This window comes from Equus asinus, chromosome 8 (assembly GCF_041296235.1).
Source record: "Equus asinus isolate D_3611 breed Donkey chromosome 8, EquAss-T2T_v2, whole genome shotgun sequence".
Taxonomy (NCBI): Eukaryota; Metazoa; Chordata; class Mammalia; order Perissodactyla; family Equidae; genus Equus; species Equus asinus.
Window position 1 is genome coordinate 68,259,424 of NC_091797.1, and position 26,352 is coordinate 68,285,775.

Here is a 26,352-nt window from a genome sequence, read left to right on the forward strand (position 1 = left end):
CTCGTGCCCCACGGGCGAGGGTCCTGCAGGGAGGTAGGTGCCCCGAGGTGCAGGCTGGTGGTGGTCCTTTCCAGGCAGACTGCCACCATGCACTGCAGGGCCCTCCATAAGTGGATTTGCAGGTAATGCCTTCTGGTGTTAAGTAGACAACCCCAAAAAGAACCATTAGCGAAGAAACTGTGAGTGAAAGACGGCACTAACAACGAGCAAGCAAAGAGAAAAGGCAGAGCCACTTGCCTCCTCTGAGCAGAAGCTCTTTGTCAGCCACCTTTCCAGATTAAAAACATGCAGGACTCATCTGACAAGATCCGACAGGAAATCAGCCCCTCCGTTCCAGATTCTCAAGATGGCTCTTTGCGGCACAGATGCTGTAGACTGAATATCTGTGTCCAGTTCCAATGTTGAATCCTCACCCACCGTGTGCTGGTGTCAGGAGGGGGGCCTTTAGGAGGTGCTCAGGTCCTGAGGGTGGAGCCCTCAGAAATGGGGTTAGCGACCCGAGAGGACTCCCTTACCCCTTCCACCGTGTGAGGACACAGTGAGAAGACACCATCTGTGCACTAGAAAGAGGGTCCCCTGCAGACCTTAGATCTGCTGATGCCTTGATCTTGGACTTTCAGCCTCTGGAACCATGAGAAAAAAACCTTGGTTGCTTAAGATGCCCAGTCGGTGGCAGGTTGTTACAGCAGCCCAGTCAAACCAACGCCATGCATTTCCACTCTCTGTCGTTAATGCAGAAGCTCATACTAGATGCATGTGTCACCCTGCTGTATCAGCTAACGACGTCGACCCCATCCCAGGGGATGGGAGTTGTGTGAGCTTAAGGTTTCCCATCAGTGGAGATGCATTATGTAAAAGTTTGGAGTGCACGGGCTTAGAATCCCCCAACCCCCACTCACTGAATGAATGATTCATTCAATAACACTGACGCCAGGGAGAATGTAGGAATCTGGGGGTGCTGAGGTGAACAAAACACCGTCCCCAGCCTCAGGGAGCTCTCACACACGCACACACACTTCACAGTGCAGTGTGATGAATGTGCAAGGAAGCTTCAGGATGAAGTTCTGTGGGTGCAATAAGAAATGCGTGTGGAACTGCATGTGGTCCTGCCTGCAGAGCCCAAGTCACTGGCAGTGGGGACCTGTGCACTCAGGACCTGGACTCTCTGGATTCCTGTTGGCCTCATCCCTGGCCCTGGGACAGAGCAGACTCACGGGGGCATTTCTGCCTCAGACTCCACATCACCTCTGCTCTCACACAGTGTGGAGTAGGGTCAAGACCGGAAATATCAGTACTAACCTGATACTGAGTGACATGAAGTTTGTAACTCTTGGCAAGCAGCTTGGGGCTGAGGCGGTAGCTGGAACCACCCTCCTCTTGATCGTGCTGTTCTCCGATGGAGTAAAAATGAAATAAAGTACCTTTTCTCCCGAATGACAATATTATGAGGGCTAAAAGTCTTGTCAAGATGCTGTGTGCTCTTTGGTAGAAGAGATGGTATATAAATCAAGAGAACACGTCCCCTCATTTTTTTTTTTTAGATTTTATTTTTTCCCTTTTCTCCCAAAGCCCCCTGGTACACAGTTGTGCATTTTTAGTTGTGGGTCCTTCTAGTTGTGGCATGTGGGAAGCCGCCTCAGCATGGCTTGATGAGCAGTGCCATGTCCGCGCCTAGGATTCGAACTGGCGAAACCCTGGGCCGCCGAAGCAGAGTGTGTGAACTTAACCACTCCGCCACCGGGCCAGCCCCTGGCCCCTCATTTTGATGTGCAGGAAGCCGGGGTCCCCAGGTGCTGGCTGCCTTGACAATATCTCACCATCTAGAATGGACGTCACCCCCGCCCCCCAGTTGCACTTCAGGTCAGTGCATGAATCCAAAGTTGGCGTAAACATTCCTGAGTGCCATTTAAAAAATAATAGTAACTGATATCTTCTTATTTACAAAATAAAATGTCTCCAAAGAACACCTAGGAATGAGAAAGAGATCACAGAAGGCTGGAGAGGAGGAGGGAGGTACTGGCAGAGGGGCGGCTGTCAAGAGCGAGCCAAGCTTCCTCCAGGGACCCCAGGTTTGGGATAAAGTTCCAAAAGGTAACAGTTTCCTACTGAATAGAGAGTTTCCTGCTCCCAGAGATCTGTGGGTCTCCAGGGGTGGTAAATGCTTCCCGAGGGGGCAGAGTATCACCCTAGTGGAAGAACAGACGTGTTCTTAGGGGAAGAGTGACAAACAGCAAACAAACATTGCTCCTCTCTGAGGTTCCGGGAACTTCTTCCATTGATCGATTTTAGAGAGAAGATGCACACAAAGTTACGTGTCAGAACATTTCCCTTCTCCCTCCCACCTCCCACCACTGAAAATCAAAATTTGTCCCTAGAATAGTTTGTGTAAAAAGTGAGAATGGGGAGGAGGCCTTCACTTACATCTCCTTTTAATTACCTATCAAAAAAAAAAAAAAAAAGAGAGAGAGAGAGAGAGACAAGTTAAATGGGAAGCCACAATCCACTGTTCTGCTCTGTTGTACAAAGTACAATTTGATCTGATATTTCTGGTATTTAAATGTGCAGATCTTTTGATCCACAGTGGCACTTCTGGAAAATTATCTCAAGGAAAATATCACTTAGACTTGCAAAAATGCGTGCACGAGGGTGTCCAGGGAACGCTGTGGATCCCAGCCCCCAGCTCCCAGGCCCCACAAGCTCCTTTCGTGAAGATGGACCTTCTCGTCGCTCCCACCGGCATTCACTTCCATCTTGCTTGCTGCCGTATCCCTGGACCTAGAAGACTGCACAGCCACGGTAGGACTTCAGTTAATACTTGTTGAATGAAGAATAGCACTGAAAAAATTGGCTCCAATTTCAGTGTTCAAAAAAAGAGAACGTATCTTCCCAGCATGTAACAAAGAGCAGGAACACATTGATGGAAGCAAGGAGGGCAAGCATGAAATCCTGGAGTGTTTCTAGAACAGAGGGTAGAAGCTCAGAGAGGTGGTGAGCCCCCCCGGCGAGGCGGGAGCATGTCTGAGCTTCTCTGTTGAGCTGCAGGAGTGCTTTCGGAACTGCATGGCTCTTAAGGTCTTGTGCATCCACTGCGTTAGTTTTGGGGTCAAAATTTCGCGTTAGTCTAAAGCTAGTCTTTATCAGGCTCAGCTAGGCTTCAAGAGTTTAGGCTGATGGTAGCCCTAGAATTTCAAGTAATCAGAAATCAAGAGGTCTCGGTTTCCTGAAGGTTTGCTCCATGCGGAGTGTAGTGCTTGATTCCTTCCTCAAAGACATCTTTTGCCCCAGCGTTGGGCTTTCCATGGCTACTTGTCTTGCCCCACCCTCACAAGAGGGCTTAACAACACCAACAAGGATATAGGTCCAATAGATCATAGTTATGAATCGGTGTGGCCTTTATAATGATATAGAATTAGATGTCTTGACGGAATGTCAAACTACACTGTTAGTAAAAACAAAGCCTGATATATTACAGTATCTATACCATAGTATCATTTATATAAAACTCCATAAATCATCCATCTTTCTATGATCTACCTATCTAATCTGCCTAGAGATAGCAGGAGGAATGTTCAGGAGATGTTAAGAGGTGGAAATAATTTTTACTTTCTTTTAATTAGCATATGTCATTTTTATCTTCAGAAAAAAAGCTACTTTTATTTTAAGAGAAAGACAGACTAAGGTTATCATATTCCTGAGCTTCAAATTCAGGTAAGGCATTTGATTGCCCAAGGTGCATTCTCTGTGAATGGTGGTGGAAAGACTGAGCTGCAACACTTCTGTGTGGAGGTATATTGTGTTTTTTTACAGATTTAATTTTTTAGAGTAGTTTGAAGTTCACAACAAAATTGAGAGGAAGGTACAAAGGTTTCTCATATACCCTGTGTCCCACCCCCAATACATACACACACACACACAGCCTCCTCTCCTACGGACATCCCCCACCAAAAAGGTACATTTGTTGCAACTGATGAGCCCACATTGACATGCTGTTGTCACTTCAAGTCCATGGTTTACATGAGGGTGCGCTCTTGGTGTTGTACCTTCTGTGGGTTTGGACAAACATATAATGGCATGTATCCACCACTATAATCTTATCCAGAGTATTTTCACTGCCTCTGCACTCTGCCTAGTCATCTCCCCCTCCCCTACCCCCGCAACCACTGATGTTGTGATTGTTGGAGTTACAGCTTTTTAAAGGCAAAATTTTCTTCCCTCCTGCTTCTTTCTTTGGAATTGGATTTAGAGGAAACTTTGTTTCAATCCAGGCTCTACGACTTAGCAGCTGTATGGCCCTGAGCAAGTTATTTACCTCTCTGAGCATAAGCGTCCTCAGCTGTAGCACAGACATATACTATCTATCCGGCAGTGACGAATAAATGTGCACAAAGTGCTTATGGTAATTCTGAGGAGTGTGTGTATGCACGTGTGCCTGTGCACACATGTAAATGCATGCATGTATTGTGTGTTTGTATATCTGTATATATTGCATCGTGTGTCGTGTGTATCGGTATGTTTGTGTGTCATGTTCAGGTATGTGTATACATATGTGTGCACGTGTTATGTATGCATGTCATGTGTGTGAACACATGCATGTGCATGCATGTGTTTTGCACTCCGTTTAATGTTACCATATATTTCTGATGTGGTTTACTATTAGTGTACACAGGAGGTGCTAAGGAGGCTTGGGGTGATAAAGGACATCAAAATGAGAAGAACCTCCAGGAAACCCCATTCTGCCCCCTCTCTCCTGGCAGCCAGAACATCAACCCCAGACATCCACCCCCTTGCCCTTCCCCGTCATTGCCTGGGTCTTGCAGGGCTGAGGCAGAGCTGCCCCTGGAACAGAAGTGGGGTCAGAGTGAGAAGTTGCCCGGGGCAGCTGAAACGCCACTGTTTATTTGTCAGATTCCCATAGGCACCCTCTGCCGGGGATGGTTTACTGACTCACGTCACATCAGGCTCCACTTAGGTTAGTAAGCTCCAACAGAGAACTTGGTTTCTAATTCGTCATCACACAAAGCTCAAAAGAGCTAAGAGATAGGATTCCACCTCTTGGCGTCTCAACCACCCCAGAGAAAAAACTGAGCAGTCAACGAGGCCCTGGTCTCAGATAAAACAAAATATTTAAATTCTGGCTGAGTTCTTCTTATTCCCAAGAGGGGAGTGCTGCACCAAATGCTGGGTGATAAGAACTTCTTTGGTTCTGTTTTTCCAGACCTGTTTTCTTTTAACCTCTGCCCCCGTGTAAACTTTAGTTACTAATGTTAAGAGTAACATAGCAGATTCAAAATTCTGGAACTGAACTGGCAAAATATAGCTAGAGTGCATAACATTGGTCCTCAGGCCACAAAAATTATGGTGCAATCTTTTGCTAAATAAACTTAATGTACTTTATTAAATGCCTTTATTTTAAGCCTACCAACAGTTCCTCAGTGTCCTGGGAATTTAAGCTGTACAAGCCAACATCATTTGCTACTTTTCTTTTGCTAAATTTTCAACACCAGGTGGAATTGAGATCTCAGACAGGAAATAAGAATTGTACACTCTTCTCCTGTCACCTTTCTTATTGAATAACATTTTAGGAGATTCCAGAATTTTCCCAAATGATAGAAAAATGATCACTTTCACAAATGAGTTCGTATTTTAAACATACATAAAAATGAGAAAAACAGAACCCTAAAGCAACGACATCTATTACAATCAAAGGGAAATTTCCATCAAGAAACACTTGATTTTAAACATGGACCCCAATGATAAGTGGAAATTCAGCCAAGTCTAAGCCAGGGACTCTCAATTTCTGCACCATCGACATTTTGGTCAGGTGCTTCTTTGTTGAGAGGGCTGTCCTGTCCCTTGCAAGATGGTTACCAGCATCACTGGCCTCTATCTAATGCGTGCCAGTAGCAGGCCCCATTCTAGTTGTGATGATCAAACATGGCTCCAGACATCCCACAATCAGATCCAGTGGTCCAACTCACTAGTGATCAGTCCTTAACTCCCGTAAAAATATACCAGGCGATTCAATAAAAAGGAAAGAAACATCAATATGTGCTACACCATGGATGAATCTCAAAAACTTTGTGTTAGGTGAAGGAAGTCAGACACAAAAGACTATGTACTGCATGATCCCATCTAGAGGAAATGTCACGAGAAGGCAAATCTGCAGAGACAAAGTAGATGAGTGGTTGTCAGGGTTGGGGGCGCGAATGGAAATGAACTGCACACGGCGGTGAGGGATCTCATTGGGGTGAGGAAAATGTTCTGCATCTGGATTATGCTGATGGCTGCACAACCTGGTAGGTGTACTAAAAATCACTAAATTGTACACGTTAGATGGATGAATTTTATCGTATGTAAACTTGACCTAATAAAGCTGTTTAAAAAAATGTGAAAAAAAATAAGAGGCTAAAATATGTTGCAGAAGAAGAGAAAATCAAAACAGGAGGTAAACCTAATCCCAGTGATTTCCTTCAACTATGGGAAGTAGGCTGCTAAAACCAGAGGTCAGATCCCCCATACTCTGTCAACCCAAATGGCCGTTAGAGCAAGCCCACAATATTTGTGCTGGCCAGACAGCTGCAGCGTCTGTTAGCACCTGATACAACTCCACGGGCTGTTTAACAAGTTCTGGTGTGCGTCTTTCTGTGGAAAATCATGTGTATGCATGGTCACCCATGTTCAACACAGCCAGGACGAAGGCGGGCTGATTAGCAGGGCGTTATCTTGTGAGATACTCCATGTTTTCTGTTAGCACATAAAATAGCTCGCATTCATGATGAAACACGCCTGGGTGACATTACATGTGAAGGGAAAGGTTTGAAACCACCCAGAATCCCCCACTGCCCACTCAAACCTCTGTATGGTAAGAAAAGTTCCTCTGTCTTTGATCTGCATTAAATGACAGCTGCTGTTGCTATTCAGAGAAATGCTGGGGACTCTTATTGTAAGTGGGACAGCACATGTCTTCTTGGAGAATGTTTAGCTGCTGTTAATTTACTGTAAGAAGCGCTCACTCTTTCCTTAGAGACCTAGTCATCTTCAGGGGTCATGACCCGTCGGTGCCAGCAGGCGGGTGCAGGAGCTCCCCGGTCAAGTCAGAAACACTAACTTGGCTGAATCCGCAGCCCTAAATGAGGCAGCGCTTGACATTTCTACAATCTTCAGTTCTGATGGGGCTAAGAAAACAAGAATGGGTTAGAAGTTGAGGCTTTTGAGTAAGTTATCCCAAGACCTCAATCTGTCAAAGTTTTGGGTAAAGGAAAATACTACTAGTAAATTCACCACCCCCCCCAACCCCCCCACCACTGGCGCAATCCTTTACTGGAAACTATGGGAACAGGGAAGGGGAGACAATTTCAATAATTGAAATTCGCCCAAAGGCCACATACAAAAAGATACTTTCTTTTTTGTTTTTTTGAGGAAGATTAGCCCTGAGCTAACATCCGTGCCCATCTTCTTCTACTTTATATGTGGGACACCTATCACAGCATGGCTTGCCAAACAGTGCCATGTCCACACCCAGGATCCAAACCGGTGAACCCTGGGCCGCCAAAGCGAAAAGTGTGCACTTAACCGCACGCCACCGGGCCGGCCCCAAAAGATACTTTCTTTTTTTAATGACTCTACACCTGATTTGTTACAGAAAATTGAAATTCTTTGAATTCCGTGTTTATTTTAAGGTCTAGTAAACTGAGGACTGGAGAAATCACCCTGGACCTGAGCAAGAGGGCAGCCAGGAAGACGCTATGCCAACAACGCCTGCCAACATTTCAGGAAAAATAATTGAAATAATAAATAATTCTGATTAGGCCGATAAACCTGGAGGCTGAGGGCAGGACGGATGCTGATCTTCCTGACTGAATCCCGCCAGTTACCTAGAACACGCTGTGTAGAACGTTCTCTTGGATGTTTGCTGATCAGCTATGATGCCAGGCAGTGAAAGGGCATCGGGACAACAGTGTCTGTCCCGTGCTCTGTGAAACGGACACAGCACGACTTCACAGGGACACTTTGCAGAGCAGACTTCAGGAAACAAACAGAGCTTAAAAATAAGCATTTCCTAAATATGGAAATGAGAAAACGGTGACATCACTAGAGAAGACCCAAAGACTTTTTTTTTTTCCACCTTAAATGTTGCCTACCTCTTTTGGGCCAATAAATAAATCTAAGCTTCAGAAGTAATTTTGAAAAGTTTCTCTTCCACTTATTGACGGTTGTCAAGCGCTCTGATTGGGTGGAGGAGCACATGGCTGGGAAAGTGGACCCTCGCTGCCTAAGTGGCGCAAGTTCGCTGTTTTCCAAAATACCATGTTGTCTTTTACTTCCAAAGAATGTCATGGTTTTCTGCTTTCTAACCTTTGAGTTTTAAACTTATAGAAACCAAAGTGTAGGGGTGCTGATTAGACATCGAGTAGGTTTTTGCTGGCAAAGAAGCCCGAGACATGCTCACCATCACACTCAATGGCTGTCTTTCTAAAGGTCCACTCCTTGTCTCCTTAGAATGGCTGTCATAACTACTTTTCCATTGCCCCATTGCTTCTTTTCCTACTCAAACTTTTCTTTTAAAAAAATCAATTCTTTTCCACAGACTTGAGAGCTTTTTAAAATTTTATTTTAAGTTTTGGGGCAAAACAAGTCTTACCTCTGGGCAAGATGAGGTCGACTCTATGGTCTTCAACGTGCATTGACTCGCGGCTGCCGAGCAGCTGTCCTTAGTCCAGAATGGTGTTTCTTAGAGTGTGTCCTCAGCGCGTGACCGCCACAGATGGAGCACCTCCAACCCCTGCGCACATCCCCAGGAGCACAGGGGCACTCCCTCTGGGTGAGGGCTTGCTGCGGGACACACCATCCTGACCCAGATCGGCCCTCCTCCCTGTGTGCTCAGTTCTGGGCCCACCTCAGAGCCTCTCCCAGGCAGCTCCCGCCTTGCCTCTGGCTTCTGTTCTGCACTTGTGTTGCTCTTGGCTCTTCTAGCAGGGTCCCGTCTCTGTCTGTTGCCCTTCCTAACCTAGATGCCACTCACTGCCTTGTCCAGACTTCTTCAGGTTCTGGATTCCAGACACAACCAATTCAAGTCTATGAGCCTCAAAAACGCTATCAGATCATGTGGAGACAACATTCTTTTGTAGACTAGTTAACTGTGGCCTCTTCTACTATTCACTTCCACTTTATTAATGCATAAATTAGTCCACTGGGAACCAACCATGTCATATGACAAAGTCGCCTCAACCTTTGTTTCTAAATTATTTTGGCAGGTTATCTTTGTTTTGCTCACATGAAGAGTTTGCTGTCCATTGATTCCGACATGGTGTAGTGCAAAGAGCACTAGACTGAGTCAGACCTGAGTTCTGGATCTGGCTCTGCTAGTCAGCAGCTAAATGTGGGTGCTGGTGATCCCATAGGCTTGTTGAGATAATGAATTAATATACATGAAGGTGCTCTATAAATGGAAAACACTTATAAAGCATTATAGAATTGACTAAATAAAAGTAATTTTCTGAATTACATTGTAGATTTCTTTTATCTTGGGAGGCAAACACATTTTGGTAATCTCAGAAAGAAGCTGTTGGACAGAAAATCTAGAGTCTAGACTTTTCCCCAAAAAACCTGAAGAAAAGATGTTGTAAACGAAAGCAGATCTGTAGTACACCTGGAGACTGTCTGTGCCCCACAGTAACAAGGGCACTTCAGAGCTGGGTCACGAGTCTGTGTGGGGCCCTCGCCGTCAATGTGCTGGCCCGGAGCTTGTCACTCAGAGTGTTCAGTGTTAGTGCGTGTCTTTTCTAGAGAGGTGTGCGAGTCCAGCATCAGAAGTTGTATATCTCTAAAAGAAAAGTGGCTTTAAGCAACCGTTACAACAGTACCGTGAACTTTGTTCAGAGCTAGTTTCGCAGCAAACAATCAACATCAAAGTCTTCTGAGAAATGAGCATAAATTGTGAGAAAGGCAGTGAATGAAGAAATCCAGGAAGCAGAACAAGGTTATCAGATAGTGCATGGATTTGAGTGAAAGGGGACAAGAATAAGGTCAACGACATTGTAAGAAATAGATAATAGTTTAAAAATCCAAGCCACGAGAAGATACATGAAGCCAGGAAAGGTGGATGGGCTCTGGTTGGGCTGCAGCAGCAATTCACAGAGGCCCTGAGGAAGGCCTCCCCTCTGTGCCCGAGGTGGCCCTCAGTCCTCCCGCGTGGACGCGGGGGCTCGGGGATGGGTCGGCTCACTGCTGCACGCTGATGGACTTAAACACAGAAAACGGAAATGAACATGTTAGCACAATTATTTTTAGCTTAAGAAGCAAAATAAAACAAGGTTAGGATGCTAGTGGGAAGGCCTTGATAAAAGGAAAGTTTAAGAAGCTAAGATTCAATTCCCAAAACATTTGACTTTATTATTTTTCTTTTAAAGAAAGGCTCAGAAACAAATGATGGCAGCGTGTAGGGAAAATTATGAAGCTCCAAGTGGGCCAACCAGGTCCTGCCCATTCCTCAGTGTGCTCAGACTTACAGTTCCCAATGTGCTAACTGCATGCAGGCAAAGAAGGTCCTCAGCATATTTCCAAGAATTGGGTGGCTGCAGTGACACTGAGGAAAGTGAGCTGGGGAGGCTCTGACAACAGTGAAGCAGGGAGGAGCGGAGAAAACCACAGGACCAGTGATTTGACAAGAGTTCACAGGAGAACAGGGCGCAAGGACCTGCTGTGCACCAGGCCCTACCCTCAAGGGGCTGGAGGTCCATTGGCAGAGGCTTGCACCCCTACGTGAGAGAAATGCACTTGGTGACCTTCAGCACAGGCAGGGGAAGGGTATGTTTTATGACTGGTAGTCACCAAAACTCCACATTTTAATTAGGTCCCATCACCAAACAGAGGTGTGCTGTGGTTTCTGCAATAGAGGAGGTAGTCTTAGTGAGTTGCATGTACATAGAATTATTATAAATCTGACTCTCTGAAATACAGGAGGGGAGAGGGCAATTTAAAGACACAGTAATGGAAATTCTTTGACAAAGAGAAAGCGGAAGCTTCGGCCTCCATTGACCTCTTGTGAAATGTAGATTTTCTCATATTGAGCCTCTTACAGAAGGGATGCCAGCAGGAGAGCACAGCACAGGAAAAGCAAAGCAGCTTTCTCATCCACGGTCCTCAAGAATAACCATGGTAATCTTCAAGTATCTTTGAAGAAAGGACCAGAAAAAATGAAAGGAACATGTGAGAAGTCAGAGAATTTTCATGATCTTTTCACTTCTATCTCTACAGCGAAAATGAAATGGAAACAGCTGGCCAGGTCTTAGAAAACATGATAAAACCGAATGAGACAGGGAGACAGGGCTCCCGCTGACACAGGCCACAGTGGGATCGGACGGGCTTCAGGGCCTCCTGTTTCCTAAGAGAAGGGGGTTGATACGGAAAAAAGAAGATGAAGCCCAGAAACGACTGTAGTCCTTCACGAAGGACCTTGTGAACACTGGCGCATCCTCGGTGTATTTGACACCTCTCCTCTGTGTGACCATCAGTAATGCTCATGAAATGAAACAAGAACAATATGGGACAGAAAAGAAATGCATGCTGCCAAAATGTTCTTTTATTGAATTTTATATTTATTATAATGCCAATAAATAGAAAAAAATAACATAAATATCACAGTAAAAACAAGGAAAAAGTCATGTAGTAATACTTTTTAATTACAATAATATATATTTTGAAAAATGGGGAATAATACATATACCTATATGTCAGTCTGTCACACTGATGAATAATTACAATTTGTTTTTGAGCCTTAACTTCTGCAAATTTATCAATGATTTGTCAAAACTGAACTTCTCTTTATGTCAGATTTGTCGATCTATCTTCACCTATCATTGATCACAGAACATTTTTGCTTTATTTTAACTTTGAAAAATTTTCTTTCACATTAAGCAACAGATAGACAAAAAGGAAAAGTGTTACACAAAATGGTAAGACTGGGAGAAATTCACAAAAATCGCATTTCACATCAAATTCCATGAATAGCATGTCTACGTTTCTTTGGGATCAATTATCTTTCAAATATCTCTGCTGTCACAAAATTTTAAAGACAAGAACATTCAAGTGGTCCCCTGGAAGGCCAGATTGAAGTAACCGACTCTGTCACCTCTCCTCGGTTATTTCAAATCTACTCTGCAAGTGCAGAAACGTCATGTCACAGGGGTTGGACACCAAACTGTCCCCATGGAGCTCAGATTCCAGATCATTTTGAATTTACTGAAGAAGGAAAACAGATGAGCTGATTCTCTCTGTGCCAGTCCTGCCTGTTAACTGGGAGTTCTCCATTCGCCTCCGTACAGAAAACACTTACTGAGGACAGGCAGCAACAACATGCACATGTGAAGTTTACATGTATATTCTCACAGCTCTACAGTAGATGCAGCCATCGCTTACAGCTAGAACTTAGATCAACAAAAGGATTTTCTGGGGGAGGCATATGTTATCACTGGAAAGGTTTAGGATTGCTGGCTCTTGGTAGTAAGAAAAAACCAGACCAACTTCTAGTTGTTTACCACTAAAAATTGTTTTTACTCAGTGCTCCACAGCCAGTGTGTTGCACACCTCCTGCCCTGGGAGCGAGGGGCTCTGCTGCAGCCCTGGTGGCCACGGAGGCTGCAGCTGCTGTGGGAGGGACAGAAGCAATCCCCAGCTCCTGGTGCTGCGCCCACACCCTCTCCACGCGCCCAGCTCTGCTCCGAGCAGGGAGCTGGGGCACAGCGCGAGGGCAGCCCTGCCGTGAGCACTCTGTGGAGAAGTAGCCCTGCAAGGTTGCCTTACAGCACTGGGGGTCCCCAGAAAGGAGCCAGGCTGTCCCTCCCTGCGAGCGAGCGGCGTGAGCCCCCAAGCTCTGGTCTCAGGGCCCCATGGCTCGGCAGCCGGAGCCACTCATCTGGGGGACCAGCCACGCCCGCCCCAGGCTCCTCTGACTGAGAGGATGTGGGACTGCCCTGCTCCTGACAGCCCCCTGCCCCTTCAGCCCCCTCCCCTCCTGTCGCAGGCGCTGCTCACCAACCACTGTTGGCACCCCAACTCTGTTTCTGCTTCTGGAGAACTCAAACCAGCACCGTCTGCCACTACTTCAAACTGGCGATTATCTAAGTATCTTGTCACCTCGCCTGGTACATTGGTCTTTGGAGAGGTCTCATGGACAGCCAGTCCAGGCCACGGCTCCAGCCCCTCCTAGCTGCTCTATCTTCCTGCCTCCGGTCCACACCGCACAGGCCCAAAGCAAACCCCAGGCCCCCATGGCTGCCTACTGCTTACAGGGCCGGGACATTCCTGGGCACTGGAAGCCAGCTCCTGCACCTCTAGTCCCTCTCGTGGTCACCTTCCCTGTCACAGGTCCACGTGTGGCTTCCAAGTCTACCATGTTCCTACTCACCTGTGCCTTTACCTGCCCAGAATGCCCCTCACTCTTTTTCCAAGTTTTCTATCCCCAGCCAGGGCACTCTCCATCAAGCATCTGTGGTCCTCTTGGCCTGCATTTGTGCTTCTATGCTCACCATTTGCTCTCAAAACATCCCGAGTAACTGCCTTCTTCACTCAACTTAACTGAACAGTCTTTGAAGACAGGCCTGCCATGCCTGATTCTTCCTTTCCCCCCGGCGGTCTGCACGGTGCTAACATTACCACGTCTCACGCAGTGGCTCTCATGGCCGGCCGTGGGCACTGTGACGTGACTGAGGCCTTGCAGACTATCCTCTCCTGCTGTTTATGGGCGGGGGTCTTGTCATGGGGGCACAGTTCATAGCAGACGCTCAGATGCTATCTGACCCCGATGGCCTTTCCTTGGAGGGTGTCATTTCTCCAGATAGGCCACGGGAAAGCACAGATCAGTGGGGGCACATCAGCAGGCATGGATACTTCTAGAATGCTTTCTAAAGATGAAAGCAAGTGAGTCATAGGCCAAGGTCCAGATACTTCTGGGGCAAAGCGTGTAGGAGCACCCAGGCTCCCCACTCAGAGCCACTTTTAGTATCAGCTTGTTAACACTCAGATACTTCTTGGAAGCTGGTGGCACTTCCTCCATCACTGCGTCTCTGCCCCACCCATGGCTGCTGGCCAGGGCTGCCTATTGTAAGGCAATCACCCTGCTCTCTCCCCCATGGCCACAGCACGTAGAATCCTCTGCTGGCCAGCTTCCCATTGGGTTCGAGGAGACAGAACAGGAGGACACTGGATGGGGAACTTCCACCCTGCTCCCTCCTGGCCTCTCCACACTTCTTACAGACCCGCCCTGCTCTGGTCCTGCTGGGCGCCACTGCACCTACCAGCTCTTCCTGGGCTCTCGTAACCCCATCTCTCGGCCCTGCCCCTCAGCCCCAGGGGTGGAAGAAGGTCCTGCCAGTCTCTGACTGCAGCAACATCCACTGTCGCTTCCCTCGCCTCTCTCCTTGATGAGTGTCTCCATTTGACTTATTTAGGTTGAATAACAACAAATCCTTGTGCTTCTTGCAGAAACCTCACCAGAGCTCCTCAATTTGTTTAATGGTGGCTCGCCAAGGACAGAACATCACAGGATTAGGGTGCCGGGCACTCAGCACCCCCACAGCCATGGAGGGGGCGATTCTTTATTCCTGCAAAGGGCCTTCTGGGGTCCCGGGATGTCCTGGTACTCTGCCTGCTACTCTAGGCTGAATCAGAAATGCCCAGTTGGAGGCAGGCATGGTGGCCACAGTGCACACACAGTGGACACGTTTTGGTGGAAAGAAGGCACGGACTTTCCTTGTCACTATCTGTCTTCCAGCTGAAACCCCCCACAAGGCCTCTAATCTAACGTGAACCCACCTTCAGAGAACCTGAATGCACAAGCATGGCTGCTACCATTTCATTAGCTCGGCCCTCCCAGTGGAACTGGCATTTTGAAAGGAGTGGTGACTTTTGGGCACACCTGAGTCAGACTGCTTGGATTCCACTCCCTACTTGGACATTTTCTGGCCCTGAGGCTGGACAATGCTCAAGTTCTCTAGAACTTGGTTTCCTCATCTGAAAAATGAGGACAATAGTACAAACTATCCCACAAGATTGTTGTGAGGACATGATTTTAAGAAAAAGTCTCCATGAAGGGCTGACCATCTTGCCTTCTAGATGCGAGGTCTTTAGGATTGGAAGGGGCCTTCCTCGACACATAAAACGCACCCAGGAAGGCTGCGAGGCTGCCTCTGGCCACATCACTGGGCCACTAGACAGGGTGCCATCCATCACTGCTAGTTCCTTCCAGGGGGTTTCTTTCATGCTAGTCCTGAGAAGAAGTTCCTCCCATGAGTGGGTTGCCTCCTCTGGGACTTCCCCAAGGTATTCCAGAGAACCAGGATCAAAACGGACCTCAGCCAGGCCTTCCTGTCTGTGTCTCCCATGGCTGCCTCGTCACCGGTCCAGGACCTCGGCCTCCCACCCGCTAAGAACCACCTCTGCCCCTACCTGCTCTGTCAGGACCTGCCCCCTGTGCTCCCGGCAGGTGGAAGACAACGGGCAGCAGCTCTGGCAGAGCAGAGAGCAGGCCTGTCTGCTGTGGGATAGGGAATAGCAGGGCAGGAAATGGGTTTCTGCACCGCTCTGCAGTACACCTCTGGGACGCACCTGATTTCTGGATATTCAGGCAGGCCTCTGCAAAGTGTCAAGAAACGGTCCTCTCCTCTCACACCTCCTGGCCTTTCCCTCTGTCACCACATCAATATGGAGAATCTGGACATCTGACTCCTAGCACATGACAAGCCTCTCTAGGGACTCCCATTCTGAGGAAGCTCTCTGCCACTTGGGCCTCTCGCTGTGAAGGGCACACCCTTTGCAAAGCAGAAGGTGACATTTCTCTTGCACATGGAGAAGGCTTTGGATTTTTATTTTCCAAAAAGGCTCCCCATCAGTGTCTCGGGGAAACCCAGAGCCAACCAACAAAAGGCGAGCCTGCTCACCCAAAAGGACGCTTCCCGTCTGCACTGGTTTGGCCCCTTTGGGGGGTGGGCGCGTGAAGCTGAGGGCAGGCTGGCTTTGAGGGGAGAGGGACCAACACCATGTCAAAGGCGTATTCTATTCGCATAGGTCACTTGTCACTCACGTGTGTCCTGGAGGACTGAGCAGTTGGTGGAAAGGCCACTGTGAGCCAAGCTGGCCTTCTGGGGCTAAGAGGGGCAGATGGGCAAATGGTGTGATCAGCACTGTTTCCAAAACTGAACCAAAGAACATTATTCCTAGAAGGAATTGTTAACTCCCCCAAAATCAGTTGTTTTCCTCCCACTCCTGTCTAGTTTTCTTAAACAGGCCTGTGTGTAAAGGATGTACTCAGATATACATTTGACCCCATTCAAAGTCTCTCCTACTGAACCGACCTCCAAACAAACGGTCAGCACCACACTCCAAACGCCGACTCCACGCTCTCGGGCACCTGCTAACAAAGCTCTGTTGACACCGGGCGCTACCAACTCAACGAGAAGCTTCAGGAAAATTAACTGTGAACTTCTGACTCTTTATGATCACACTTTGTATAGAGACCTAGAGCCAAAAAAACCCAGACTCGCAGATGTTCAACGAGGTCCTGGCAACAATTTCCCCCGATGGAAAGAGGCGCGGAGCCAGCACCCGCAGCCTTCGGTCAGACGTGTCCTAAGCCACACCCAGCAGGCTCACTGTGATACTAGCTGAGATAGTCGCGTCCCAGTACTGCAGTCACACGGCTCAAAACCTCCACGGGGGCAGGAAAACCAGAGAGCCGAGCGTCAAGATCTCTCTGCATGATGCAACACAGCCCGTGTGTCACCCAGGCCTGACACGCCCGAGGCCTAAGGAGACCCCATTAAATCCTAAGAAGGGAACAAGGGACATGCTGCAGCCTCCAGAGACAAGTCAAAGGCAGGTTTTTTTTTCTCAGTTTCTCCCTTTCTCCGGGCAATAAAAAGGAAAGGGAAGAGGAACTTCCCTCTTGAAGTCGTGGTGATTTCTTGTTAAGTACATATATAAATACAGACGTGTTGAAAGCACATTCTTAATAAAATTATTAATAACTCAAGGTCAGGATGGGAGGAGTCATCTGCTGTGGGATCACAGGGTCTGGTTTTTAGTGTGTTCCCTATTTTTATGACTTGACGCTGGTGTGCAGAGCGGCCCTTCGTGACCAGCTCTGATGGTGCAACACAGTTTCTGATGTTTCCCCGGACGCCCAGGTACCTGAGCTCCACACGCCCCTTGACACTGCACATGTGATTCCCCTGAAGGCTAAGGATTTCTCTAAACTAAAATTAGAAAACAATAAAACACAGCTGTGTGTGTGCGGGCACGGGCGCACACATACACACCCCAATCACCAAATTTATAGGTTGTCTTTATAACTTGAAACAGGCCCAGAAGCTGGAAGTAGGGTTCCCTCTTGAAACAGAAAACTAGAAAGAACCAGCACCCAACAAATAAAAAAAAAAGCTACTAGTAGGAACCCATCCTCAGGGAAAAGCATAAATGCTGTTGAGGACACATGATGACACCCAAGGTTAAAGAAGGTGCTCAGAAAAACAGGATTTCACTCAAAGAATTACCTTGGGCAGAGAGATAGATAAATAGGGTGGTCTGCCCAGAACCCAGGAAAGGGCTCCAGGGGGCCAGCAGGAGCCTCGCTCAACAGAGGAGACTGCAGGCTGGCTGACACACTGCTCAGGTGTGCTATGGCCACGACAGCACTCCAACCGTGGACACGCCAGACCAGGGCACCCCTCCCCCCGCCCCCAGGCTCTCAGCTTCATGTCCACGCTCACAGCACAATGCCCAGTGACTAATCTGGCTTCCCAAAAATCTTCATTTTTTTTAATGATTTAAAAGATGTTTTACTCCAATTTTTTCAGCTTTATTGAGATACAATTGACATACAACATTGTGTAAGTTTAGGGTGTACAATGTATTGATTTCCAAAAATCTTGATAATGAAAGAGAGATAGCCTGGCTAGGGAATAAAATTAGTCTTCATAAAGCTAATGTTTTATCTTTCACAATAAATGAAGAAATTGGACATCCGAATTCTACCTTGTTGCAAGTCTGGTTCCTGGGAGTCCGTTCTGGGTGCAGGGGCACACTTGAGCACCTAATCGGCAAAGCTGGGTCACACCCAGGGACAAACCTCTTGGAGGCCCAGGGTCTAGCGCCCCCTGAAATCTAACCTTGACACTGCAGAGCCCACACACCGTCATGGCGCAGGAAGATGCTGACACAAAGGACCACTGTGTTGGAAGCAAGATTCAGAGTGTGGCACGGCCACCAAGCCCTTAGTGCTCACGTTCCACCCGGCACCGAGAGCGCTTGCTTCTCCCTCCCCAGCCTCCCTCAAGTCCACCAGCCTCCTCAGCCCCTCTGCACCCCCACACCACGGCCTGCTCTCTATCACCTGGACAGCCGTAACAACCCCTTCTCCACCCATGCAGATCCTGGTGCCTGCTGGCCCAGCTCGCTCAGCAAGCCCCCCACCTCTGACTCCATGTCCTCAAAAGGCGTTCACACTGCTTATAAGGCTCCAAGCTGGGAATCAGACCTGTGGGAAACTGGCAGGGCCCCTGATCTCTGAGCTTGGTTGCTCCAAGGGCTGGTGTGAGAAGTAACCAGTTACTGTACAGCAGGTACTGGGCACACAGTGACAGGCTGCCATGATAACAGCCTGGCCAACAGGCCTCAGCTTGTGTCCGCACCACTCACAGTGTCGCCCACCCCTAGTGCTCGCTCTGGTCATAAAAGTGACTTTGGATTGCCCCAGCACGCTCTGCTCTCTGGTGCCACCACACACGTGCTGGGCCTCTGCTGGACCCCATCCTCCCTCTGTGCCCAGCTAATTCTAGCACTTATGCTTCAGTTCTCCCATAGCTGTTACTTTTTCTGAGATGCCTTCCCTGAACACCACATTCCTCATCCCAAAACTGGAATGGTGTGTCCCTATTTCCTTCCCACACAGTACGGAGAGCACCTATGGTAGTCCTTATGACCTGCTCGGTAACTGCCAATTTTCCTAACTGCCAACCCACCAAATGACAGTCTTTCCGGGCATCAGGAATATGTCTGTGCATCCTGCCTGAGTCCCAAGGCGCCTGCTCTGATGAACATGCATTTGTCAAAGGAAGGAACAAAGAACTGAATGGAGTGGAGGTAAGCGCAGGTGGCCAGTTAACTCCTCCATTGTAGGCATGATTGTGAGTTCCAGGCTGGAACAGATCTGTGTTCAAAGAAAATCAAAGAAAAAATAGCCTAAGAAAACTGCCTTGGGCCACGACCGCCTCATCCAACCAGCCAAGGCCCTCGAGGCAGGAGGAGCTCACCATCCTCATCTCCAGGGTGACCCCACATGGCTGGTCTGGTCACAGACAGAGAAGGCGCCTCTGCCTCTAACATCTAAACATGGGCAACACCATTCACAGGACCATCCATGGGCTTGCAGAGAAGACAAGAATGGACCACCATCCCACAGTGGCCCAAAACAAACTCCCCTGAGACCGGGGGAAGCAGCCAAACAGAGGTCCCGCTTGGACAGCCTGGTGGCCCTGCTGCAGCATGCCGGCTCTCTGCTGGGCCTCAGCCTTGGCAGCAGAGCCTCACACAGCTCTCGGCGCGAAGCCGGTGGCTCGGCCCCTGCCTCTCACCCTGTCCACTAATTTAAAATAAAAAGATCCAGGTTCAAGCAAAGCAGTGCTAACATTTTCAGTTTTCAGTGTGTTTCTTGGCTTCTCTGAGCCTCAGGTCGGGGTGACAGTTCGTGACCTGCAGGGCACCAATTATTAGGGGGTTATTGTTGGTGCCAGATCTGGTCCTGTAGCAAGAAGAGGTGGATGGGGAAGGACGTCAGGCCACGAGGGATGAGTGACCGTACTGGATTGTGGCCAGAAAAGGTATTTTCCTAATGCTGTTGCCTCCTGCCCTACCCACAACATGCAGGTCTTCCAGAGGCTCTGCACTCAGCCTTGGCTGCTGCTCCTGAGTTTCCACAGAGACAAGGTTCTGGCACATCCTCACAGTGGGAAATGGAGACATCTGACGGCTTCTAGGTCTGGCACACAGGAGTGCTCAGAGGCACCTACAACTGGATTATCTGTGTTATACCCAGGAAGCCTGGTAAGTCAGGATAAGCATTTTAATGCCCCAAACTGATCAGTGCTCATCATCTCACACACATCAGGGGCTGCTGCCAGCACAGAAGGTCCTCTTTGCCCCAGTACACAGTTCCCAGACCCTCCCCTGAGCTTCCCTGCACCAGAAACAGAAACAGAATATATGTGAAGCCTGCCACCTAGAGTCGAAGGGTCCATGGATTAGCTCCTGCGTCTACCTGCCTTTAGTTCAAGCCGAACCTATCCTTGAAGTAGAAAGTTAAATTTCCCTCTTTCCCCACTAGGTTTAGACAAGGAAAATTTAGGAAATCGACTTAAATTGCTCCTCAGTTCAGTTTGTGTTCCTTCAAATTAAAAGCTGAATCTGGAATCAGAATAACTGCATCCAGCAACGTGCAGCACATGTTAAAGGAGACCCGGGACGCACACCCCACGGTGATGCAGTGATTCCAGGGGTGCTGAGCATTCACTTCCCACATACGCAGGCAAAACATCACTCCCATATCCAATTTCTCTCCGCTCACATTGAGGATCAATTTTTCTCTCATGGAGAAATTAATTCACTTTTCCTAGTGTCCACCGCACTGCCTTCTGGAGGAAAACAACAGCCTCTAAAATGAAACCAGCATTAGGAGGAGCAGCTCTAAACCTGCTCCAGGACCCTGGAGGCAGAAACACGCGCACACCTCAGCCAAGGAAGAACACGCCGCCAGGAAGGTCAGTGCGGCGGGCTGCCCTTTAGCAACAAAAATGTGTGCGTTTGGCAAATGCCACCGTGGAAAACACAAACCAGGGATAAAAGACACACCGAGAGCTATTTCCCAAACTGGGAAATTTAAGAACACACGAACAGAGTTTACGCAGCGGCAGCAGGATCCTCATGAGAGCAATCTCATTAAGACACGGTAACCAAAACAGCGCTTTGTAGGTGTCCAGGTTAAGGTTAAAAAAATAGCTGCAGCAGCGGGGTTAAGGTAAAAATGTTTTATCTTGCTAAAGAGTATCCTTCGCTCTCAGCGTATTACAACACAATTACACGTGTATTCAATTTAAAGTGAAAAACAAGTTTACAAATCACTTCTGGATACTTGAAAATAAACACTAGGTAGAATTTCTTTTTGGCAGCACCAGCCTAAGCTCTGTAGCTTTGCAACATTTCAGAAACTTCAGGCATATTACAGTCGTCTGAGAAAGGCCCGGCGCTTCAGAATTCCCGGGGTGGCTGTGAAGAAAGAACATTCCTGGCAACAAATATGAAACAACTCAGGACCTGCGGGGTACAGCCCTAAGTACTCTTCCTGTTAACATATTTACATTTCTTTTTGGTTTAAGGAAAAAAATGCACTTTACAGGGAAACTGTTTCAGCTGTTGATGGATGACTCTACAACCACATTTCCCTTTCTCACTGTATGTCTGGGGCCTGTATGTGAGGACAGAGTCAGGCAGCTCCATTCTCCCTGGTCCCCAAGGACCTCACCTGTGACACTCCCTCTACAAGCACAGGAAGACTGTTCTTCTTATTCAGGGGCTCTTTTTGTGGTGGAATTTGGAAAAACTGGGTTCCAACATCTTTTTAGGGAGACGCCAAGTATACTTTTCCATTCTTGTGGCTCTGCGTGCTTAAACAATCTGAGTGGCATAGAGGAATGGACCACAGAGTTGCTCACAGTATCCCAGGATGCCAGCTGCCCAAGCTGCAAACTGCAGACGCTCTTCTGGCCTCCGTCTGCATGTGGAATTTTACCCACCAGAAAGCATCATCAGAGCCCAAATCAGATACTTTAAACAGCTCAATGATGCTTTCCCTTTGGCTTCAAAAGCAATCATGACCAAACATTTTCAACCATGAAGCACAGTTGACTGGAATAATGAAAAACACCTTTTCAAAAACATTTAATGAGGTAGCTGAGATCAAATATCAAAGCCACAGCATGTACACAGGTGCTTAGTGAGCGCTCAGCATTTTTATAGGTATTTTTAATGCAAACTGCTACAATGCCTAATAAATGCTCTTTCTTCCAAATTCCTGAGGGTGCATGCAAACTTGGCCAGAGGCCCCTGCAGAATGAGAGCAGCGGGAAGCTGGAGCAGGGAAGCTGGACAGGAGGAAGAGGAGGGCGTCTGGGCATACAGCTTTGGCTGAAGAGGTAGTGCTCCCCGTGGAACTAAAACGCAGTGGGTGCCACAGAGAACAGACACCAAGTGAGGACAGATGGGCTGAAAAGGTGGCCTTGACTCTAGGCAGCAAGGAACCGCAGCCTGGGGCACTCTCATTAACACTGAGGCGACGTCAGAGCACCCATCCTTCCACGGCCCCTGGAACCACCCTCAGGAGGGAGTCTGGCCTCCTGCTGCCCCTGTTGTGACCACCCTGGGTTCTGGGAAGGCCGCCGCTTGCAGCTGCTCGGCCTCCCCTTGAGTTCTCCTCGCTGTCTGCTCACACGCACAGGCTGCTTCTGGCTGAGCAGCTTTTTGGATGTCAACTTCAAATGCCTTCCACGTGGAGTCTTGCACAAAGGGAAAGGTGGCAATACCAACCCTGGCAGTATGGATTTTGTGACTGTTTCAGCAACGTGAACATTCAGAGTTTACACACACACACACAGATGCGCACACACGCGTGCACACGCGGAGGTGCCAGGCAGCAGTGCAGCAAGCTCAGGTGGGGCAGGAGTGGGCAGGTCACAGGGCCTGGGGCAGGGTTGGGGAGGGCTGGGGAAGGAACCCGGCTCCACCTTCGCCACCCTCCCTTTTCTGCCCTGGAAGCGGCAGCCAGCACAGCAGGGTACCAGCAGGAACACAGGGAGGACAAGCGGCAGGAAGGGGAAAGGCAGGCCGCAAACGGCTCTGCATTAGGTCTCTGTCATGTAGTTGCTGAAGGCCAGAGGAGGCACGGCCTGAAAGCTGCTCCACCGCCTCGCGCCAGGCTGGGACTCCACGCGCCCTTGCTCTTTATATTTACCCAGGATGTTTCTGGCTTCTTCTGCATCCCGCAAAGGGCTCTCTCCATATTCTTCCTTCAGCCACTGCCGGTACTGGAAAAGTGGGAAACAAAACCAAAATGTCACACACAACCCCCTGAATCCCCATAGGCATTTCACCTCTTACTTAATGGTACCGACTTGGCCACATACAAACAGGGAAATAAGTGGGCATTGGGCAATCATAGTTCTGTGGTTGGCCAGCCAGGGTCAAGCAAGAGAAATAACTGCTTCTTCAAGGTTTTGGCCTGAGGATATGAAAGCAAGCCAAACCAAGAAAGGCACTTGACCCAAAGGGAGAGAAAGAGAAACTAACACAGGGCCTAAAGAAACGGATAAGGGGTGACATCCTGTGGCTGCGGCTGGTGAACTACAGCCCAGTGACAACTGCAGTGGGGATCCAGGTGGGCCATTGTTGGACCAGACAACCTCTGTGGGTCTTTCCAACTCTAGTCGTGATGATTCCAGGTGTGTACAGAAAGACTGAGGCATCTTCTCTGGGGCTGCTGCCTACGTTACCAAAGTCCCCTGGTGTGTTACCTGGTGCACTTCATGCTTCTCAAAGTCCTGGAGCTGTCTCTGGAAGCCCAGGTTGGGGTTGGCACAGGACCTCCCTGCACGCACCGTGTGCAGGGCGTCTTCCCAGCCAAAGTCGGTGACGGTCATGATGTAGGCAATCACCAGAGTCACGCTCCTGGAGACGCCGGCCAGGCTGCGGGGCCAGGAGAACGACACATGGGCAAGACACGTTTAGGTTCCTAAGTCTACTCCCGATCTGTCTGGAGCAGGGGATTCTGTGGACCCCATTCTCCCAAGTCTTCCCGCCTTGGCTTATGAGCAAACAGCAAGCCAGCATGTTACTAGGAAATTACTCAGAAACATACGCGCTGCCCTCCGCTTTACGACGCTCGAATCTCAGGCATCCTTTATCTGTGTTAGCCTCATTTTTTATTGATTTTTCACTGGCTATGGCTCTGGGCACTTCAGTTTCCTGATTCTGTATCGTTCCTGAGCCTTTCTTCAGATATTCTCTATTTCCCCAAACAGATAAAATTACAAAAGCACAGCAAGGGAACTGAGGATCTGAGATCTACACAGTAAATCCATCCATAAGCTAAGCAGTGGAGAAGCCTTCATGTTTAAAAGTCTGGTTTTCTTAGGTACGTGAGGGCTAAATCCGAAACTTAAAAAAACATTAAATACAGAGGCCTCTACCACGTATTTCGTGTTCTTCTTGCCCTGACTAAGCAGAGGGCCAGCGTGGCACACTCAGCCTGCTGTGAGCTGCGGGCCAAGTGGCCGCTCTGCAGGCAGCAGCGGTTGCCCATCTCGAACAGGCTGAGTAAGGGGACCAATTTTAAATGCGTATGCAAATTAAGGCGGTCACAGAAAGGCTGTGCTGTGTCAGACTTAGAGTGGTCTAGCAACGGTTTAAGACGGGGAAGTTTAGCCAATTTCTCATTTTTAGACAAGCCTGTCTTCAGATTTACACAACTGTATGAAATACAAATTCCTAGAATATCAGGCCCACACATATTCAAATATAAATAATAATAATAATAATAAAACACTCTCAAGTAGTGGCTCTTCCCTGCGGCTTTATATCAGCAATACTGAGAGAGCTTTTAAGAAACACATCCTCTTGGGCTGCAGCCCTGGAGATTCCAGCTCACCCGGAGCCACAGAAGCCCAGGCAGGGGTCTCAGAACTCCCGTTACAGGGCTTCACCTACACCCCCAAGCACTTTAAAGCAAATGAAAATGAATGTCACAAAGCCTGCAATTTGTATTTATCACATGGCCTATCCTTTTTAAAAGTAAAATGAAAAATCACACCATTTCAAGAACTGTATAAAACTACAGAACACTATTTTTAAAGCAAAGCATCCTTGGCCCCCATTACAGGCTACTGGCCCTTAGAACAAATGACAGTTTTCATGAAAGGCTCTTCTGGATGCCATGCAATGGGTCCCCTCTGCCATGGCAGGACTGCCACCAAGCTTAGCAGCAACACTCCCCAGAAGACATCGCTTTGCATTTCTGGAGAGCCTTCACTACAACAGCAACTTCTCTGGGGGAACTCAAAAGATTAAGCTTTAAGTTAACTAAGATCAAGCCTCATCCGAGAGAGAGGGGACACATCCAGCCTGCACCTTAACAGACAGCAGAGCCCTGGCTCCAGAACACTGGCTGCTGGTTCCCTGGGCACACTAGTTATCATATCATGAACACATGCTGCAATGAAAATGAGAGCCCACACTCACAGAGAGCTCACTATGTGCCAGGTGCGGAGCTGAGAGCCTTACGTGTGCTGTCCTTGGGTTACGTGTGTTATAACAGTGTGTGGGTACATATGCATACATATATCTACATGCCTAGCGTACAGCTGAATGCAGAACATATGATATACATATAATAGCTGTATATAAACTGTTTAAGAGACTATTCAGATCTTTTCAAAGCAAAGCAGTCAGCCAAACACACATAAAAGCCTCAATCTGTAAACAGAGAAGAAATGGTTATTTTGTTGTTAATAGGAATGCAGTGCAAACACCCATATGTGCAATCAAAATTCTCCAGAAAGAAACAATGTTCTGAAAGGCCACTGGAGTTTCAGGGGTGAGCCTACAGCCCCACGGCCTCAGAAGAGGCTGCTCTGGCAGAGCGGTAGATGGAGGCAGGAAAGGAACTTCTGTCCTCTGTAACCTCGACAGTCCCTACAGAAGTCCTAACTGCAAAAATGAAAATCCTAAGTGAAAATGAAAAAAAACATTGTAGGCTTCTCCTTCAACAAGAGCAAATGATGACTAACAGACAGCAAGGGTCAGGGAGGATGTGTGCTCGGGGGTGGGGGGGAATGTAGAGAAAACTATTAGATGAAATAATTAATCACACACAGAAAAACACACGATGAGAAGTCAAGCTGAGCAGAACACACTAAGCTATTATTATGCAAGAGACGTACATACCAGTGTACAAGACAGCCCTCACCCCTGAGCCGGCACTCATGAATGAATTTAATGCTCTCTTTGAAATGTCTTGTCCTGGGGGAGGAAAAAAGAGAGAAGTGACATCTCTCTACTTTACTCAACATATGATGAAAAGAAAAATCCACCTGAGGTTTCTTGAAAAGGTCTCAGAGTCCCACAGCTTCAAAACCCTGGTCACACTGTCTGGGGCCAGAGCTGCCTCAAGCTGTAGAATCCATCACACACAACACTGAGGCCCGGGGAAGGCTGCCCATCTTCTGGGATTTTCAGAATTTCTCTGCAAGGAATCCC

General features: G+C 48.1%; 1 protein-coding gene and 1 long non-coding RNA gene across 19 annotated transcripts in view; one reads left to right on the forward strand and one right to left on the reverse strand.

Moving 5' to 3' along the window:
- LOC123287044 (uncharacterized) overlaps positions 1 to 8,179 on the forward strand; it is a 28,452-nt gene extending 20,273 nt beyond the window's left edge. Inside the window, exons 2-3 of the long non-coding RNA XR_011505275.1 lie at positions 2,582 to 2,796; positions 7,680 to 8,179. This is a non-coding gene — a long non-coding RNA (uncharacterized lncRNA). The remainder of the gene's footprint in view (positions 1 to 2,581; positions 2,797 to 7,679) is intronic.
- A 9,654-nt stretch (positions 8,180 to 17,833) lies between these two features.
- The window catches only part of DUSP22 (dual specificity phosphatase 22), a 60,565-nt gene continuing 52,046 nt past the window's right edge, over positions 17,834 to 26,352 (reverse strand). For 5 of the 18 annotated variants that reach the window (XM_014829873.3, XM_070515739.1, XM_070515738.1 and 2 more), the window contains 4 exons: positions 26,041 to 26,115; positions 23,613 to 23,784; positions 23,054 to 23,126; positions 21,060 to 21,312 (listed from right to left, as the gene is read on the reverse strand). In XM_014829873.3, coding sequence (XP_014685359.1) covers positions 21,266 to 21,312; positions 23,054 to 23,126; positions 23,613 to 23,784; positions 26,041 to 26,115 — 367 coding nt within the window. In that variant the 3' untranslated portion in view covers positions 21,060 to 21,265. The other 13 variants (XM_070515726.1, XM_070515733.1, XM_070515734.1 and 10 more) reach the window with 8 other exon arrangements.